Below are 19,985 nucleotides of genomic sequence, written 5' to 3' on the forward strand. Positions count from 1 at the left end.
ATTCATCCTATACCAAACATCTGAGTATTTAAACATTTTGCCTATATATCATCTTTATGTTATTTAACATGTCATATATGACATTTCTAATTATTTTAATATATCATATCTTCATTATATATATCCATATATAAATCATGATGGAATATCCTACTAATAGGTTCAATGTGACCCATTGCAAGAAATACATCTTCCATTTATACTCATGATTACCAATTCATTTACAGTTAGTTAGCGAGGCAATGAGCTGAAAATACCAATGGTCGGAAAGGCCCGGTTTGCTTTGTTTGATCATTATTTGAGGGGCGGGAGTCTATGGGCATTTTACAAGCCTCACTTGGTTGTATCACTACCCGGGATGCTGCCGTCTGCCTAAAAGTCTCTGTGCTGCCTGCGTGCTCAGGATCAAAAGGACAACGGGCTCTTGGGCCATTTCAAAATGAGCACCAGATTTTTCGTTAACCATTTCCATGAACAGTTTCTTATAACTCACTGTATATGAGAAATGAAGACACAAAAGGTCTTACTGCAAAAGAAACCCCATCCATCTACCTTAGGATACCGTTGAATGGGCTCCGGTGCCATAGCACCAGCATCCTTACCTTCTAAATGTAGGTGACGCGATATCAGGATACTTGGATCCTGGCTGCCTGAGGCCTTGAGTCCCACAGGCACTGGCAGAAGTAGGGCTGGATTTGGGGGAACCTGACAAAGAAACACTCTCCGAATCGGAGACGGCCACCTTTTCCTTTTCCTTGTCTGTTTGGTTGATGGTGACTGGGCTAGAGCGCCCTGATCCAATCTTGGTGGGTTCTCTGAGCTTCGAAGTGGCGGCCCCGGCCGACTTGCTGCTGACGTTGGACTCGATGCTGCTGGTGCTGGATCTGTGGCCCCCGCGGCCCGGGATGCCGCTGGCGCTGGATTTCGCAGGGCGGGGCAGGCTGCGGTACTGGAGCGTGGTCTTGGAGCTCCCGTGAAGCACCACGTCGTCCTGATTCTGTGAGCCGTCCAGGCTGGTTTTCCTCCCAGCAGTGGACTTCCCGCCAATGGCTGCGGACTTGGGGATTTTCCCCAGCGTCGCTGAGCCACTTGTGATGGTGGCTCCACTGGCCGTGATCATCGGAGAGGACCCCACTCCACTGGGTTTCTTAAATCCAAAAGAGCCGGTGGCGGTTGACCTGCCAATGCCCGAGGGGGGCTTTTTGCCCTCGTCCCCGCTGCTTTTCCCTGCATCTGAAGGTGACCTTTGTAGGGATGATCCTTTCAGGGGGGTTTTCCCCTTCTCAGAGGCTTTGGCATCGTCTGTTTTGCCTGATGAAAAAGAAATATACAAATAGCGTTGTCGGCAGATTTTAATCCCATAATATTTCTTTCAACAATGTGTAACACTGAATGCTTCTGACCCAGTTCCTGTATGCTTATTGTTTTAGGCCTCAATTAGCATTGACTGTAATAGACACTGAGAAAATTGAGTGTAAATCTATAAAAACCTAGCTGTCAGAGGAAATGCTGTGTGAGACGCTGTGATGGGAGAATATGACACATGCATATATTTTTGCTATTTATTAATGTCTCCGTTTTTGCAACTCTCTTCCTTTATACAGATAGCAGCTGATTATTAAAAAAACGCTAAGTGCTCGAAAAAGAATTCATCTGAAAATCTGTGCAGAGATATATTTGGAGTGCAGTATCACATCAATGTTTCAGGTGGCACTATTTAAAATTAGACATTGTTTAAAAAGAACTTTGTGAGAGAATCTTCACCAAAAAAAAAAAAAAGGTTAGTTGCATTTGGCAGAATTCTCTCCCTCTTTTTTAATGAACCTTACTTTACAAAGTTTCGCATCTCCAGCATTCCTACTGCTTCAAATTATGGGATGTGTTCTTGCCACTCTGAGACTACAGTGAAACTCAGTGGCATCCTTAACATAAATATTCCAAACTTTCACAAGGAAGGCCGAATGGAAGCCATCTCAGGACTTGTGAAGTGCATTTGTTTTATCTTATTTCCACAGGACCAGAAATGGCTGTGGCACAATACAGCTCACTGCCCTCGCCAATTCTGGCTCCTGGCGACCATGCAGGACAGAGAAGAACTGCCTCTGGATTCCCAAGGCTGTGAATCTTTTCCGGAGGGAAACAGCCTGATCTTTCTCCTGCTGAGCACCTCTGGTGGGTCTGAAGTGCTGACTCTAAGGTCAGCAACCTAATGAGAAAGCCACTCTACCACCAAGGCCCCCGGAAAATTATGAAGCTACTTACAAGTGCTAGCTCTGGGGGAATGCCTAGACTGTTATATTCCTGTGGACTTCGATGAGGAGGTATGCACATTTTAGACAGGAGCAATATCTTTACATGGGCAAGACTCGTATTTTAAAAGGAATGTTATCTAACAGAGCAAGCATGGAATGAAAACAAGACACTGAAACACTTTGATGTAATGGCTGCTGCACCGCCAGTTTACCAGGGGTCTTGAGAGCACTGGTTCCGGTTTTCTGTCTGGATGCGGTCCCTCCTTGGGCAGACACGCCCCTTCTCCAAGAACCAGTCTGCGAGACCGACAGGGAAGTTTTCGGCCCTGACTTCTCCGGGTCTTCAGGTAGGCCCGAGGAGACCCCCTTCCACTTGCCACCACCATCCCCATGGCTGCCAAGGTCCTCTGCGGGCTTTTTCAGCTCCTCAGTACTGTCCCAGGCCTCGTCCCCGGCGGACCGTTTCTCAGAGTCCGTCTTCAGCTGGACAGAAGAGAGGACAGGCAAACATTATGCAGAAGCTGCGAAGTGCAAGTTGTGTGAAGTGCACATTAAGGCACCGGAATACACTCTCGGATCACTGGTGGCAAAGCAACACTGAGTGACAATGTATATAAGAATTTATCCTTTGCTTTAAAAACAGAACCTTTTTGAAGGCAAGAAAGTCCTCATTTTGTCTTTCTTCAATGTTATCAACTCTTTCCAATCATTCTCAAATATTTTTGTTTGTAGTTTTAACTTACACATTTTTACTTACCTTTTCCAAGAGAGCCGAACATTTTTTCCAGAGGTCAATATAAAACGAATCAAGAACTCTGCAGAATTAGGCTATTAAAATGCTTATTAGATTTTATTCATAACCTAATTATCTATTACGAGAGAAATGGTTGTTCTGGGTGATATTGTAATCAGTAGAAAATATCTAATTTAGATTATTCAGAACAGACTCAAGTGCATGTTGTGCCTCCTGAGGGGGTGGCTCTAGAGGAGATTAAGATAAAGACATTTCAGGGGCGGGATGTCAGCGCGAGTCCCACCTTATTCCATGTGTACCATGATTTGAAATGGAGGGGAATGCTGTCATTTAAACGTGTCAGGCGCTGTGCCATTCTCATGACCACTGCTCTAGTTGAGCCCGTTGTGGCCGCCGCTGTCTCATCACACGGGGTGAGGTAATCTTCCTCCTTTAGACTAGTGTGAAATCGTTTCGAGGGAAAGCCTGGCCCTAGGACCAGAAAGACATTTGGCACCGCTCACCTGAGTGTTCTTCCTGGAAGGGACTGTGGTGTTGGAGTAAGAGCTGACCGAGGACGTGGTGTTCAGGTCGTCAGTACTGATGTTGTCCAGAGTGTCACTGAGGCCACTGCTCACGGAGCTGCTGTCATCCCAGCTGAGGGGAAGAGGAGGGGCGCCGTGAACCAAGGGCAGGATGCACACTGCCAGTCCCCCGTACTCCACACACTTCACCAGGCGTTCGAAAGACGCCAACTTCCCCCAAATGGAATGTACTTTCCACTTTGAGAAAACTATGTTTATAGGAATTGAATTGTAGATCAGAAAATAACCTTCTCTGCTATTCCAAAGGAGCAGCCTCTAGAGTAGATCTGGATGAAGAAGGAATGTTTGTTGGGATGACTAAAAACACTGCTACAAATATCATAGGATGTCAGGGAAGCACATCATCAGGAGTGACAACGTATATACGAATTTATCCTTTGCTTTAAAAACAGAATCTTTTTGAAGGCAAGAACCGAAAGTCCTCATTTTTCCTTTCCTCAATGTTATCAACTCTTTCCAATCATTCTCAAATATTTTTGTTTGTAGTTTTGAAAGTAGTTTTCTTTTTTAGATTTATTATTAATTAGGAGTCAATATATATATATATCATATAATTCCATAGTTCAATTATGTCAAGCAGAATTATACAACTACTACCACAGTTTCCAATTATTCTTTTTCTTCCAGGATTCATTGACATCGTCTTCTTCTTACCCCATCATCTCCAATATACACCCCATACATCCCGTGAACCCCTTATTCCACTTGCTGTCCCTATAGGCTCAACAATCCTTGGTTTGATAGACCAAAAATACAGAAAAACAGGAAGCACAAATTCAAGGGGGTGAGCTCCAATGTAATTCTTGAATATTGATGTCTGTTTAATGCTGCCATCCCTCTTGTCACTATTGCGGTTTCTTTGTCGGACAATCTATAAAATCCTTCGATCTAGCCTTCCTGCCTTTAATCTTTGCCAGTAAAATTTCACTCAGTAAACGTGGCTTCCTGATCTAAAATTCTGATCTGTAACCCCATGGTTTAACACTCTTCAAAGACATCTCTTTGCTAACACAGTCCATTTCAAAATGGGATGCGTCTGTTCCCCAGGTGAACAAGGCAGTTCACCGGCATGTAAGACAATTATTTCAACGCCTGCATGCATGGTGTTTGGTCTGCAGAAGAACACAGAACATATTATGGTTCCTGTGCACAGTCATAAAGCAGGGTGAGCAGTGTCCTCTTGGGAAAAATGAGCACTTCAGGATGTGAAGTATGGAGTAGGGCACTCAGCCAATTTTGAAGCTTGAACTGTGTTCTGTTAAATAAATTCATGCTCACCAAATACAGCTATTAGGTAGCTGAAAGCCAAGTCTCACAGAACTTACAAGTCACTTAAAAAAACCCTCCTTCAAATAAACTACACATTGAAGAGACTATTCATCATGGACCAAAGCCAAACTCACTGCCATTGAGTGAATTCCAACCCTTAAGAACCCTACATGGCAGAGTTCAACACCCTCATTGGATTTCTGAGACTTTTCATCTTTAAAGGAGCAGGAAGCTCAATCTTTCTTCCATGAAATCACTAGTGGATTTGAACCACTGACCTTGTGGTTAGTTAGTATCTCAATGTGTCACCCACTATGCCAACAAGATTCCTTACTTAATTTACTAATGACATCAAAAGCAAACCACACACAAGGAAAGCAAAAGGAAATTTAAAAAATCAGGAAAAAAAAGATGAAAGTGGCTATCAGAAGAGACTGCAATTCACTCCTGGATGCAGAACAGCTAAAATGAATGAAAGAAATAATGTGGTAAAAAAGCTGAACAGAACATTTCAGCAGGCAGCTCAAAAAGACAAAGTAGAACACTAATGAATTGTGCAAAGTCCTGGGGTTAGAAATCCTGAAAGGGAAGAACCACTGAGCACATCAGACGCTGGAAGAACTAAAGAATAGAATAAAACAAAACAAAACAAGCCTTGAGTTTTGCATCAACAGCATAAACAGATGGGGCAGAGCTGATCTCTGGCTACTCGGTTTCAATGAGGCCGAGATCAGACAAGCCTCCAGCTCTATTCTGCTTTCCTATTCTGACATCAGCCGTTCGTCTAGAGTGCTCTAAGTCTATCTGAGTTTGATAATTCGCCGCAATGGACACACAACACTCAAAGAAAACAGTCATGATTTCAGGATCAGTAAACATAAGGGTCCATCCGTTGGTCCACAGCAACACTTCTGAGCTAGCGGCTAAGTTTGTCTCTGGTCCTTGGCCTTTCAGCCACATGGTCCCTTGGCTTCTGCTTCAGTGGGCCAGGAAGCCCACCTGCCACTCTGTCTCACAGTCCCATAGTGTCAGTGCTGCTGCACTGTTCTGTTTCCTTGCCTAAGGCTCTAGTCTCGGTCTGGCTCCTTTGTTCCCTGTCCCAGAGTCTCAGTGCCACAGTCTTGGTGCATCAGGTCTCAGCTTTCATCACTTCAGAGATCTTGAACATGCTCTTCGGATGGTCCTGGATTTCTTTCTCTTCCTGATGAGATGATTTATCCTTACAGCCAGGAGTGGCAACTGAAACTGATCAGTCCTCTGTGCTAATGTTATATATGTCTATCCGCATTGTCTCACCCAATCAACTGGTGGGAGTCATGGAGAAAAGACAGGAACGCTATGCTAAGAAATCTCATTCCAACCAAAAGTTCCAATAGGAAGGATATCAATGGCGAAATACAAGATACAGGAAGGATAAGAAGAAGATGGTAGGACTACATAGTATCAGGTCACTGGTCACCAGTCAACCATTTCAAGAGACGGTTTATGATAAGAGCAGCTAGCATCGAAGGAAGAAGCCCGAGCTACACTAAGGGCAATGGTGCAGACAAGGCTCTAGAAACTCACCTAAGACCAACCGGACCATGCAACAAACTGATGCAGTGCGGGAAGCATCCTCTAGTTGAAAACATGAAATCTGCGATACAGCCACCTGCCTACCTGGGCCCATTCCAAAGAAAAGCAACTCACGGAGAAAGTATCTAGACCATTAATATAAATAAGTAGCATTTTATTAAAAATAATTATAAATCATTGCAAGAGTACACTAACAGGTAGCTGTGAGAAATCTAAACTAAATAGCTGCCAGAAAAGGTAGTGAAGGAGCGATATGATTGCTGATTTCAGAGGGATCTTGGATAAAAGCAGAGAATCCTAGAAAGATATGAATTTTGTTTTAGTGACTAGGCAAAGTCATTTGACTGTGTGCATCATAACCAACGATGGATAACATTGCCAAGGATACGAATTATTTTTATATAGACTAAGGGGGCGTGTGTTGGAGCAGAACAAGAGGATGCTGCATGGTTGAAAATCAGTGACGGTGTGTCTTAGGGCCCTATCCTCTCACTCTGCTCACTCACCCTGTATGCGGAGAAGATCATTTGAGAATCTGGACTATAGGAAATAGAATGCAACATCAGAACAGAGGAAGGCTTATTAACAACTTGCAGTATGCAGATGACACAATCTTTCTCTATCAAAGAGAAGACTTGAATTATAAACCAATAAAGACCACAGCCTTCACAATATAAGAGATTACAACTCAATATAAAGAAAACAAAATAGTCACAATTGGACCAATAAACAATATCACACCAAACAGAGACATTGTGAAGGATTTCATTTTGCTTAGATCATGGCAGGTAAACTAGAGGTCAGCCACAAAGAAAGACCATCACGGGATGGATCGACCCAGTGGCTGCACAGCTGGGCAGAAACATCCCAACAGTGTGAGGATAAGTAGCAATTTTTAAAGAATGCATTTTGATGACCATACTGTTTTATGTAAGGTTGTTATGAGATGGAACCGACCGGATGGCACCTGATAGCAACAACTGTGACATATTTAGTTAGTAGATGTTTTATTATTATTATTTTTATTAATTTTATTGGAGGTGGGGCTTACAAATCTTATAACAGCCATCATTCACTTGTAATCAGCATACTTGTACATCTGTTGGCATCAGTATTTCCAAAACATTTTCTTTTTTTTTTAACATTTTCTTTCTACTTGAGCCCTTGATATCAGCACATTTCCCCCCTCCCTCCCCCACCTTCCCACCTTCATGAATCCTCAATTAACTATATATTGTAATTGTTATTTCATATCTTACATTCTCCGTTGTCTCCCTTGACCCACATTTCTGTTATTCGTCCCCCTCAGTAGATGTTTTTAAGTTAACAGTTTTACGTGAAAAAATGCTGCTTCTAGACAACAGTAAGGAGTGGAGGAAGTGGCACGCTGCTAAGCGAGGTTGGGCGTGCAAGGCCACCAGCTGCTCTGTGGGAGAGAGGAGGTCGTCCGCCTCTAGAAAGACCTGCAGTTGCAAATGCATGGAGTTCCATTCTGTCCTTATATGTCACTATGCATCAATATTGACTTGACGGCAGTCCGTTTGATTTGTTCTTTTAATCTAACATCATATTTTACTGAATCCAATGATAAGTTCAGATTTTTATATGTTTTCTCAATAAATTTTTTGACAAGCAATTTTTAAAGAATGCGCTTTGATGGATGACAATGCTATTTCTCTGATGTGAAAGTTCCATGACCTCCATCTTTGGTTTTGAAAATACCACAATCCTCCTGAGTTGGGACGCAATCAATTTTGTTTATTGTGGCACATAAAGTTTTAAAAGCTTCCTAAAAATATGGTTTTACCAAAACATATTGTAATTTACTGTCATAATTAGCTTTGAATTGTTAAGTCTCAAATCTCATAAACTTTTCCTATATTTTAAATTTCATTAGGATATGAGAAGTGCTTAATTATTTTCTTTCTAAAAAGCAATTCTATCTCCTGCAAATGACAGTTTTATAACTGCTACATTTTTCAAACAGTCTATGATAGCTCAACAAATTTCAAATCTGTGTATCTTATCTCCGTAACATGCGTCTTATACAGCAAACTTTAGGGCTAACTAATTAGCTATCTTTCATTACTTTACACTAATGATGACAATGGCTAAGAATTAGTGCCTTTCTTTTAGCTTCTGAGTAACTTTCCATTATATAGGTAAACCATCACTTGCTTATCCATCAATTGCTGGTGGACATTTGGGTTGTTTCCAGTTTTCAAATACCATGAAGAAAGTTTATAATAGCATTCATGCCCATGTCTGTAAATGGATTTTGTTTTTCTAGGATAAATACTATAATATTTCATTTGAATTTCTGGGTCATATGGTTAATGTATGTAAGAAATGGAAATGATGTTACAAAGTAGTTTATACGGTTTTGCATTTTTACCAGTATGTGTGAGAATTCCAGTTGTTCCATGTCCGTGACAAAACTTGACCTTTTTAGTATTAGCCAGCGTAGTAGGTTTATAGTAGGATCTCATTGTGAATCTAATAGATAATTCTCTGATGACTAGTGATGATAAATCTTTCTTAACTACACTGAATTAATCTGGCCCTTCCAGTCACATGTGATATATCATAATTTTGGATCTCATATGCCAGTGGGTGTGATTCCATTTCGGAGGGCATGATCTGCTAACAAACAGGAATTGAGTTCTGACTTGAGTAGAGAATCAGACTATACTCTTTGTTTAATAATTATTTTAGTTATTCTTACTAGATGTAAGGAATTATATGTGACAGCTGAGAGGAGAAAGAAAATTGTTTCTGGAGTAGCATGGGAGAAAGCCTGTTTGATTTAGATTAGTTGAAGCCTGTGATAGGTAGGATTATTGTGCCAACCTGGTAAAATAAACCCATGTGGGGTTAATAAGGTTGCAGTTTGGTTGAAGGACAAATAGATAAATGGCTCGGCGAGCCTCGCCTTTCTGTCTCTTGCTCTCTGATGATTGTACCAGTGTGTGACTGCCTTAGCTAGTTCTCTGCCTCAACTTGTGAGCTACACTACCTATGGGACACCCTACCCATGGACTGTGTCGCTATAGGTTGTGGTTCCTTCGAGACCTGCTTCACCATACTGCTGGTGTATATTTCACTTGAGCTAGGGATTGTCGGACCCTGTCATCTGACTGACTGTTGGTGACCTGCCCTGCTGTTTGCTGCCTGTAACCAGATTGCCTGTATTGCTCCACAGAAGACTCAGCTGTCTGCTTCCTTGACTTGCACCCAGCAGCTCTTGTGAGTTGAAGGTGCTTTGGGTCTCCACTCCACTCCACCCTCCCCCTAATTCACATTGACAAGATTTTTTGTTCTGTTTCTTTGATGCCTGATACCTGATCCCATCAACACCTCATGAGCACACTGGCTGGTTTGCTCCCACCATGTGGACTTTGTTGCTTCTCAGCTAGATGGCCACTTGTATCTTGTATATTTTCATTGTGTTGTTTTCTTTGTATTACTGAGTTGCAGGCTTATTTGTTGTATATGTTGGATACAAATTCTTGTCAGATATGCTTTCTGACTATTTTCTCTCAGTAATCGTCCTCAAGACGCATTGTTGTCCATTCTAACTCATAGTGACCCTGCAGGACAGGGTAGAACTGCCACTTCGATAGCCAAGACTAATTTTTACTGAAGCACTGCAGCATTTTCCTCCCGTTCAGTGGCTTTTGGGTTTCAGCGCCCATACTTGCACTTAGCAGTTATATTTCTGAATACCAACTTGTTGCCAATATCACTGCCTAGAATACTGTGTAACAGAGTTAATCTTGAAATTGACTAAAATAAATCTGAGACTTTTATTCTCCTTTCAAAAAGTTGTTCTAGATATTATAAATCTTTAGATTTCTATTTAAATTTTGGAATTAGCTTGTTACTTTCTATGGGAAACCTGTCAGTATTTTGGTTGGGATAGTTAATCTACAGATCAATGCTTAGAAAATTATATTTTGCTGAGTTTTTCAATGAACAAATAAGAATTAATTATCAATTTTGGTCTTTATCTCTTCAGTGGTTTATGATTTATAGCGTTTAAAATGTATTTGGAGTTTTGATCCCAAATTATTTCATGATCTTAAAATGAACCTGTAAATGATATGTTTAAAAATTCATTTTCCAATATTTTAATTGCCTGTGTATAAATTATAATTGATTTTTGAATCTGGACATTGTATGTTATGAAGATGTTAAAATTAGTAATTAATCAAGTAGGTTTTAATTCTTGATTTATTTGCTTTTTATGTATGCTTATGTCAGCAGTGAATAGCTAATTTAATGTTTTACTTTCCAATCCATATGCCCACTCTTTTTCTTATATACTTAAATATTTTAATGCATCAACCAAATACACATTTTATTCTTACACACACACACACATATATATACACAATCTGTATGCTGAATTTATATGAATCAGAGAAGCTGGCTTTTATGAAGAAGGATGTGGCATCTTGTGGTTAACACAAGTAAACATCTTTCTGGTATTCTCTGCTTTCAGTCAGAGCCATCTGACATCAGCAATGATGTCCTTCTTCCATATCCTCTGCTGAATCCTGCCGGAACCTCTGGCATCAGCATGTCAACGTACTGCTGCTCCCATTATTAAATGATCTTCAACAAAGTTTTACTTGCATGTGATATCAATGATACTATCTATCATGTGAGCGTTCTGTTGGGTCACCTCTCTTTGGCATGGGTACAAATATGGGTCTTTTATGGTAAGTTAGCCAAGTTATTGTCTTCTAAATTCCCTTTCATAAATGAGGGACTGTTCTAGTAGTACATCAGCAGTTTGTTGAAACATTTAAATCCATATTCTCTCAATTCCTGGACCCTAGGTTTTGGCTTATGTTTTCAGTACAGCTTGAGCTTTTTCCTTCAGTGCCATTGGTTCTTGGTCATACACTAGTTCCTGAAAAGGTGAAATGTCAACGAATTCCTTTTGGTACAGGGACTCCGAGTATTCGTCCCATCTTCTTGATTCTTTGGCCAAGATCAAAGAAGACCCTTTGATCTTTGGATCCTTGCCACAGAGACTTTCTTTTTCTTCTCTCAACAGTTTTATTGGCATATGATTTCCATATATAGTTCAATTGTTTGAGCATATCAAGAGATTGTACAATCGTTACCACATCAATTTACGGAAACTTCCAATATTGTAACTCGAGGCTTGGCTTTCCCCTTGCATTCTTTCCAGTTCAGAGATGCTGGGCTTGTTCTTCTCTCTGAGTTTGCAAAATTCCAGGTCTTTGCACTTTTCCTTAGAATATCTGACTTTTCCTTTGCGAGCCGCCGTTTGAAATTTCCTACTCAGCTCTGGGACTTCATCTTTTCTTCCATTTGCTTTCACTTCCGTGGTAGTTACATACTTTTGTGCCAACTTGAAGTGGTGGGGTGGAGCCTAGCCTGTCAATCAGGTCACTGCCTGTGGTGCCTCCTTGTGGGCGTGTCTTCCTCATAAAAAGGTCCTGGGAACCGACCCTCCCCACCCCCCTGTCTCTGCCTTCACCTTCATGTCAGCCAGCCATGCTGAGACCTGAGTGGACCCTGGATTCACAAGACTTTGCACCCACAAGCCTGTGATCTTCCCGAATCATTGCTTGTGACATTATCAGTCTCTAGTGGCATTTATGAACTAGAATTGTGCTTATGGACTAGTATCGGATTTATGGACTTAGTTGGACTGGGTTAAGATGTTTTCCTTACATACAATTACTGCTTGATATAAAGCTCTTTCTTAGATATATCTGAGTGTCACTGGATTTGTTTTTCTAGTCAAACCATCCTAACACAGCTACTCTGCAATTAAGAGCAAGTTTCAAAGTCCATTCTGACATCTACTTTGGTCTTTTATTTTTTTCCTGTGTTCTAATGACTATTTACTTTTTTCATCAGTGACGTTCTCCTATAGTTCATCAGGTTTAATGTTAAATGTGTCAAATTTGTTCTTGAGATGCTCTCAAAATTAAAGTGGGATTAACTCAGGTTTGTATTTTGACTCTCATGGAATTGTTTTAATTTTTTTAGCTTTATCCTGAACTTACAGATGAGCAATTGATGGTCTGTTCGATAGTTGGCCCCTGGCCTGGTTTTAATTGAAGAAACTAAGCTTCACCATCATCTTTTCCCAGAGATGTAGTCAATTTGATTTCTATGTATTCTATCTGGAGAAGTCCCCTTGTATAGTTGCAGTTCGTGTTGTTGAAAAAAAGGGATTTGCTATAAACAAGTCATTGATTTTGCAAAATACACTCATGCAATCCGCAGCTTCATGTCCTTCACCAAGCCCATATTTTCAAACATCTGCTCCTTACTGTTTCCAACAATTGCTTTCCAATTGCCAATAATTAGAATGCATTTTGATCGCATGTTAGATTAATGTCTGACGAAATTAATTGTTACATATAAATAATTTAGCATTATTTATATTTAACCTAAACATATTTTGACCATTTGCCATAAGTTAATAAGTAGGATACTGCCATTAAATCTCCATTTCAGTGCTTGAGATCTGTGGATATTAAAAATATATGTAGGATGATAAACTTTATTCAGGTAAGATGAGAGAATGAGAATAGAATTTCTTTTTTATTTCCTAAGTATACATTATAAAATCAGTGGTTCCCAGGTATAAAAGAGGTATCAGAAGCAGATAAAATAGAGACAGAAAGAAAAGAAGTTATAATTTCCCAAAGTTTCATTGTCATATTAGAAAATTATCAAAATTCTCATTAACTAGATATATTGAGAAGAAAACAAAAATTGTTTGCTATAAATCTAAACATTGACAAGTAGGAAAATTAGATATTATAATATAAAATCCCTCAAAAATTGCACTAAGTATTCTTCAATGTAAAAATTGTTTCATGAAAAGATAAAATAAAGTAACATTATCTATCCAGGAGACTATTTTGTTAAAAGTTATGAATAAATATTCTCTTTTAAAAGGGAAAATAGATTACATTTGAATAATAAAATATAGGCACTACTTAAGAAAATGTCCTATTGCATACCAGAATAGTTTTGTTTTTCACTACTATGCCAATTTAAGCAAATACTCATGATGAGGAGCATGTCTTAAGTTTTTGAGCTATGGCCTTTGCAATAATTAAAAAATATATGTACTGAAAACTCACCAGAGGCTGTTTTAATAGCAATGTGCTAGATAGGTGATATTGTTATTGTTGTTACTAATTATTATTATTACTAATTATTATTATTTTTACTAGTATTGTTGTTACTAATAATCCAAACATATTCACTGCTATCTGGTCAATGCTGATTCATAGTGACCCTATAAAACAGGGAAGAACTGCCCCTGTGGGATTCCAACACTCTACATCTTTTGCTGGAATAGACATCCTTCTCTTTTTTCAATGGAGTGGCTAGTGGTTTTGGACTACTGACCTTGTGGTTAGCAGCCCAAATGGTAATTAACTAAGCCACCAGAGCTCCTTATTGTTAACCATAATACCACTGAGAACTACACTCGACCTGCTTAGCAGCAACACAACATACTGCTAAATTGGAGCACTGCTTCGATTGGAGTGTAAATTTTCTGTTACTTCAGGGTCACTGCCAGAAGGCAATGTAGTTTATGCAACAAAGATTAATTCAGCATTTCCTGAGAAAATGCTTTGCTAGCAAAAAGGGAAAAGAACAAAGCATTAAAAACCCCTCTGAACTGGGATGGGGTGGGGGGTAGGGAAAGAATAATATATAAATAAATGTCAATATCTAAAAATGATATATTAAGTTAAGCCACATGAATTTTTAAAATGTATGTGGTTGGCAGTGCAGGTTTAAAACAACGTTCGAACCATCATAACAGTGGGATTGTGGGTGAGGGCAAGGACAGTGCATTCTCTCTCTTGCATTCTCAGTGCCCAGCTTGGCAGGTGGTCCCCTGGCAGGTTCTTCATTTTTGTAAAATTAAAAAACAAAACAAAACATGGTGTATCTCCTGTAGTTAAAAATGTATACACTGAATCTGTGATTTAGGCACTCATTCATTTAGTCACTCATAAGCTGTGGTGTTATTCAGTGGAGTGGAGTGCAAGAGAAATTGATGAAGGGGAATTATTAAATCCAGGTGGAAAAGGTACAACAGATACTAAGAACGCAACTGAACGGCGAAGAGAAGTTACTTGTTGAAGTGTGAGAAGAGCAATAAAGGAAGAGGCTGAGAAGCTAGAATGCTTTTGACATGTTTGAAGAAGTCCAAGGCGATCAGTGGACCTGGTGTGGAAGAGGACGGAGGGAATGAGCAGGGCTGAGACTGGAAAGGTCCGCGGAACCGAGGAGGAGTGGGAAGAGCGGAGCTCATTGGAGGGCTCTGTCAGCCAGCACCAGCAGTTCACAATGCGGTCTCAAGACACAGAGTGAAGGTAGAAATGATAGGCTCGACTGTGGCAAAAGAACAAGGACTCAGCCCTTCCCATGCTTTGCACTGGAGCCATGAAAGGATGGTTTTTGTTTTTGGAAAGCAATGGGGAAAATATCTATTCACAGGATGAACATTCTAATTGTGATATGATTGTGCTGGTTTTAATAATGTTCTCTAAATAAATGCCCATGCCTTTCTGGCCTCAAAACACAGCCTTGTCTGAAGTCGAGTGTCTGCAGATGTAATTAGCTGAATGAAAATGTGATCATATTGGATAAGCTGTTCTTAGCTGCCCTCGCGTCAATTTTCAACCGATAGCGCCACCAATAGGGTGGGCCCAGCACCGTTGGTGAGCCAAACGCCAGTCCAAAGACCGGTGTCCTTATAAGAAGAGCATGTGAAGTCAGAAACAAGCGGATGAAGGTTATTTGACTCCGGCACGCATTGGAGTGGGGCTGCTGCAGGCCAAGGAATGGTAAGGAATGTCAGGAAGCAGGAGAAGTTAGGAAGAGGAGAGCTATACTCAATTAATATGGCCCTTCCAGCTATACGCCCTTATGTGATGTATGATAATTCTGAATTTCATATGCCTGCGGCTGTGGTCCCATGTTGTAGGGCACTATCTGCTAGCAAACAGGAATGGGATGAGATTGAGTTCTGACTTTAATAGAGGGTGTGAATCGACCACACTCTTTGTTTAATGGTTTTTCCATTGCTATTAAAATGTATGTAAAGAATTATCTGCTGAGAAAGAAAGCTCTTCCTGGAGTGGACTGAGAAAAAGCCTGGCTGATTAAAGTTAGTCGGAGGCCAATATCTACTGGAAATATCTTGCCCGAGGCCCGGGGTCATATTTGCACAAATAAGATGCAGTCCAGGGATGAGAAACAGATGATTGCACCACATAACTGCCACCAAATGACCTTTCCCTGTATGGGTCTGGTAAGAAGGTCGGGGAAGACACTGCTAGGACTAGTCTGTGAGGAATTGTGAGCAGGATTCTCTGCAATGCCATCTAACTACCCCAAAACGACTCCTTTGAGAAGCCAGGGTGTGAGCTCACCACAGGCAAGAGTGAGGAGAGGGGTACCTCCTCTGGACCGATCACCTGGCTTACCCCTGCTTGCCTTTTGGATTTTGGACTGAACTATACCAATCACATGTGAGATAATCCCTCGGACTTTCTTGAGTTCTGTGGGACACTGTAGCAATTCCTAGAATCCAGAAACGTGAGCAAGTATATCCAAGAGAGGATTGTGGAGAAAAAGGAGCAGACTAGCATCTTGTGAGGGTTGAACTTTGGGGACTTTCTCAATCTCTAGTTCCTTGGGACTAATTTAGTATTAATTCACACAAGGTAAATTACTACTATCGTAGGATCCTTCCCTCTCTCCTTCAAGAGAAAGGGTCTAACAGACACCTTAAATTTAGACTTACGTCTTCATGAACAAATAATACATTCTACTTGTTTCAAGGCACTCTATTTTTGGTACTCTGTTATGCAAGTCCTAAAAAGCTAAGATGGCATGTTGGGTTGCACTTAGTACAGTCACTTGCCTGCTGGACGGCAGCCTACATCACACCTTACTAGAGCAGACTACGTGTCGAACTAGCAATCCACGTAAACACAGGCTTTTCATGATTTTTAGGGAGCACAAAAGGCTTTGTCTATCCATGAAATGTGTGTAGAGACAAACAATACCGTGTGAGTTCTGCGTCAAGGGAGCAATCAATAAACTCTGTGCTGACCTTTCCCCCGTTTATCTCTTCTAGAAAGAAGTAACAAGGATTTACAGTTCTTCTACTGGGCAAACCAAAAATGAAAAGCCTGTGTTCTTCATAAAGGAAGGCCGTAGGTGGACTTGTTAAATGTGATAAATGATGTGAGCTCAAAATGAAAAACACAGGCCAATTTTTAAGTATTTTAAGGATTGGAGGCAGTTAAGAAACATCTAAATTTTATTATATGGCCTGAAATAACAAGACAGAAAAATAACCTTTTAAAAATTAACTTGTTTAAACAAATTACTGGAACAATGCTCATAGCAGTTTTTCTAGTTCATTCCAATATTCATTTTAAGTTTCCACTATGGGTAGAATATGTATGATTGATTTTTTAAAAACTTCTATTAGTAGTACTTGAGAATGGAATATAGGACACATGGAAAAATTAATTGAAGTATTCATATAAAGCCTACTTGGTATCTATTGATGGAAAATTAATAATACACCTTCACTGTTGGAAACTGAGCAGTTCGAAATAGATGAGACATAAAATATGAATTATTTGCTATCACACGTGGACGTAACTACAATTCGCACCTCCTTATTTCCCTTTCAGTCATTCTTTGGCTGCATTATCCACCTGTACATGTAGAGTCCCCTGGATGGGTTCTTACTGACAATCGGTTTTTGTATTTTATTTCACTTACTTTATATGATAATTATTTTAATGTCCTTATCATTTCTTCTAAATGATTTATGATGATTACATAATTATATCATATTGACTATTTTATAATTAAGCATTTCTGATTTAGACATATACATGAATTCTGTCTTCTTACAATGATAAGTTATACTTTAAAAATGCAGTGTTTCCCAAAGTGAACACCACCACATCCTTCGTGGTGAGGGCGGTGTGGGAATGATCCAGGGTGACTGCTGACACAGATACATGCACTTGATCCTGGATTGTAGGCTATAGTGCAAAATATTTTAATGGCCAGAGGAGCACTGAATAATTTTTTTCTGAAAAGGGTACAGCAGGTCAAATGCTTTTGGAAAGCTATGCTATAATGAGTATTTTTGTATATAGATATTTGCATTGTATGATTACTTTCTTAGGATAAATTCCTAGACAGAAAATTAGTGACTACTAGTATATATGTTGGAAAGATTTCAGGGTCACCTCAATTTATATATTTCTCAGTCATTTCAGAGTCCTGGTCTCACAAAACTTTGGGGTATGTGCAGGTAAACAGTTTTTCAATTATGTTGAAATATGAACAAGTTGCTTAAAGTGTTAGGAGTTTCATTTATTAAATAATAAGTGAGGTTATGTTTTCCATAGGTTTATCAGTTGTTTTCATTGTCATAAGTTGCCTATATCATTTGTGTATTTTCCAAGGGCTTTATAATAATCTATTTCTATTAGCTTTCATATATTAAAAAGAAGTTGGAAGTATTTTCCAGTCTATTGTCTGTATCGACATGTTTGAACTATAGAGGTGTGCATGGGAGGGGGGGTGGCAGGGTGGTTAACAGAGACATCCTGGAGGCGCACTGGTAACACGCTAGGCTGCTAACTACAAGGTCAATGGCTGGAAACCGCCTGCTGCTCTGCACAAGGAATGCAAGTCCTCCTATCCCCATAAAGGATCACAGTCTCAGAAATGAGCAGGGCCGTTCCACCCTGTCCTACAGGGTTGCTATGACCCACTCAATGGCAGTCAGTATGGTTTTTGGATTGATGGGCTTCATAAATTGTCAATTCCATGTAGACCATTTATGATCACTAATTTACTCTGATGCAGTTTGGTTCTCTTATCCAATAGCAAGTTATGATGCACACACAGTCTTAGTGATTATCAAGTGTGTCCCACTTACCTGTCAGCACAGTGTATACTATGCTGTTTTGCTATAGCAGAGGAATTCAGAGGTTTTTAAAAAAGATTGGCTCTTCAAATATATGAAACTAAGAACTATCCATTTTCTAAAACTTTTTAAAGTCCAGAAATTTAGGTTTTATTCTAAAAAAATTACCATGCCGAGTTTATTCATTATGATATCAAATACTTATTGAGAATCATCATTATGGCAGACACTGAGAATAAGATACTGTATAGTCCGTTTTTATCTTGCTTTAGAAAATGGCCTAACGCTCACTTTTGAGGATTCAGACCATCGTTTTAAATATCTGAGCATTTAGTTTCAGGCATTTTACTGAATAGGCAGCAGTCCCAGCTATTCATCCTTAGCTAAAGTGTCTCCCTTCTCTAAAATCTTTTTTGGTTCAAAGGACTTTTGGCATTAGCCTATCTCTTTTAAAATAATGGAATTACCCAAATTACTATAATTTCCAGAGTGAGTGAGAATCGAAACATTCTCTGGAAAATAAAGGAGCTTAGGTAAAGCTCAACAATTTACCTCTGAGACCACTGAACAAGCCTGCAAACGGAAATTTGTTGTTATCTTACGTGGTTCATCATCTCGTAAGATACAGGAAGAATGCTTTTTCCAAAGGGAAATATTTTAAAAGGGAAATATTAACAGTAAAGGAATTTTTTTCTGATGTATATAAAATGCGCTACGATAAAAAAATTTTAAAGCAGTCAAACCCCTGCCTTTGCACAGAAGCTTCCTTTAAAAGCCAGTTCAGTGAGTAAGTCTGTGTAGCAGGGGGTGAAAAATGGTTCAGAATGAGCGAGCCCTGGCCTATGAAAGCCCCGAGGACCACCAGCTAACAGGGGGACAATGGACACTGCAGCAGACCCTGTCTGGCGCACTTTCCAAACGGCCATTTAGATTTACTAGTGCAGACCACCAGCTGCTGTCTCCTTACAGTGTACGCATGGGTATAAAAGGGGAGGAGAAAGTACAAAAATGTCTTGCATGCTTTCACAGAGGAACATGATGGAACCTGAAGAACACGCTCACCTGAAGACATGACCCTGATCGGGTGTGCTCGTTTCCAGAGAGCTCCCGAGCTAGCTCATTGGCAAAACTTTGTCTAACCCAATTTTATGTCTACAACACTGGTAGCTGCTACTGCGGCTCCACCGCCTGCCTCCAATCTATACCCTGATGTTTGTGTTTCTGAGGCCCGCCTCCTGATTTTCAGTTGGTTTTTCTTCCCAGTAGCTGAATATTTCAGTCCATAGACTAACCCTGGACCTGAATCTCCGAGCTATGTTTACCTGGCAAGAAGCGAGCATTTACAGAAGGCGAGGTTTGACAGTTGAGTCAGTGGCTGGTAAACAAGCTGCCTCTCACTTCCCACAGGCAAACTGGAGCCAGGGCACAACGGGGAGGAAGGCTTGGGGCAGAAGAGAGGAGAGGGGAGAGGGGCCAATGCTCTGGCAGAGACAGCATTCGCGGATTTACAGGCACTGAAAGCCTCGGCACAGAAATATAGAGAAGATGTGGGACTCGGTGAC

General features: G+C 40.2%; 1 protein-coding gene across 10 annotated transcripts in view; it reads right to left on the bottom strand.

The window, feature by feature from the left end:
- The window catches only part of NAV3 (neuron navigator 3), a 924,907-nt gene that overhangs the window by 91,231 nt on the left and 813,691 nt on the right, over nt 1–19,985 (bottom strand). For all 10 annotated transcript variants that reach the window (XM_075551244.1, XM_075551243.1, XM_075551247.1 and 7 more), the window contains 3 exons: nt 3,510–3,642; nt 2,465–2,735; nt 603–1,311 (listed from right to left, as the gene is read on the bottom strand). In XM_075551244.1, coding sequence (XP_075407359.1) covers nt 603–1,311; nt 2,465–2,735; nt 3,510–3,642 — 1,113 coding nt within the window. The remainder of the gene's footprint in view (nt 1–602; nt 1,312–2,464; nt 2,736–3,509; nt 3,643–19,985) is intronic.

Source organism: Tenrec ecaudatus, chromosome 6 (assembly GCF_050624435.1).
Source record: "Tenrec ecaudatus isolate mTenEca1 chromosome 6, mTenEca1.hap1, whole genome shotgun sequence".
In the NCBI taxonomy this organism is placed as follows: Eukaryota; Metazoa; Chordata; class Mammalia; order Afrosoricida; family Tenrecidae; genus Tenrec; species Tenrec ecaudatus.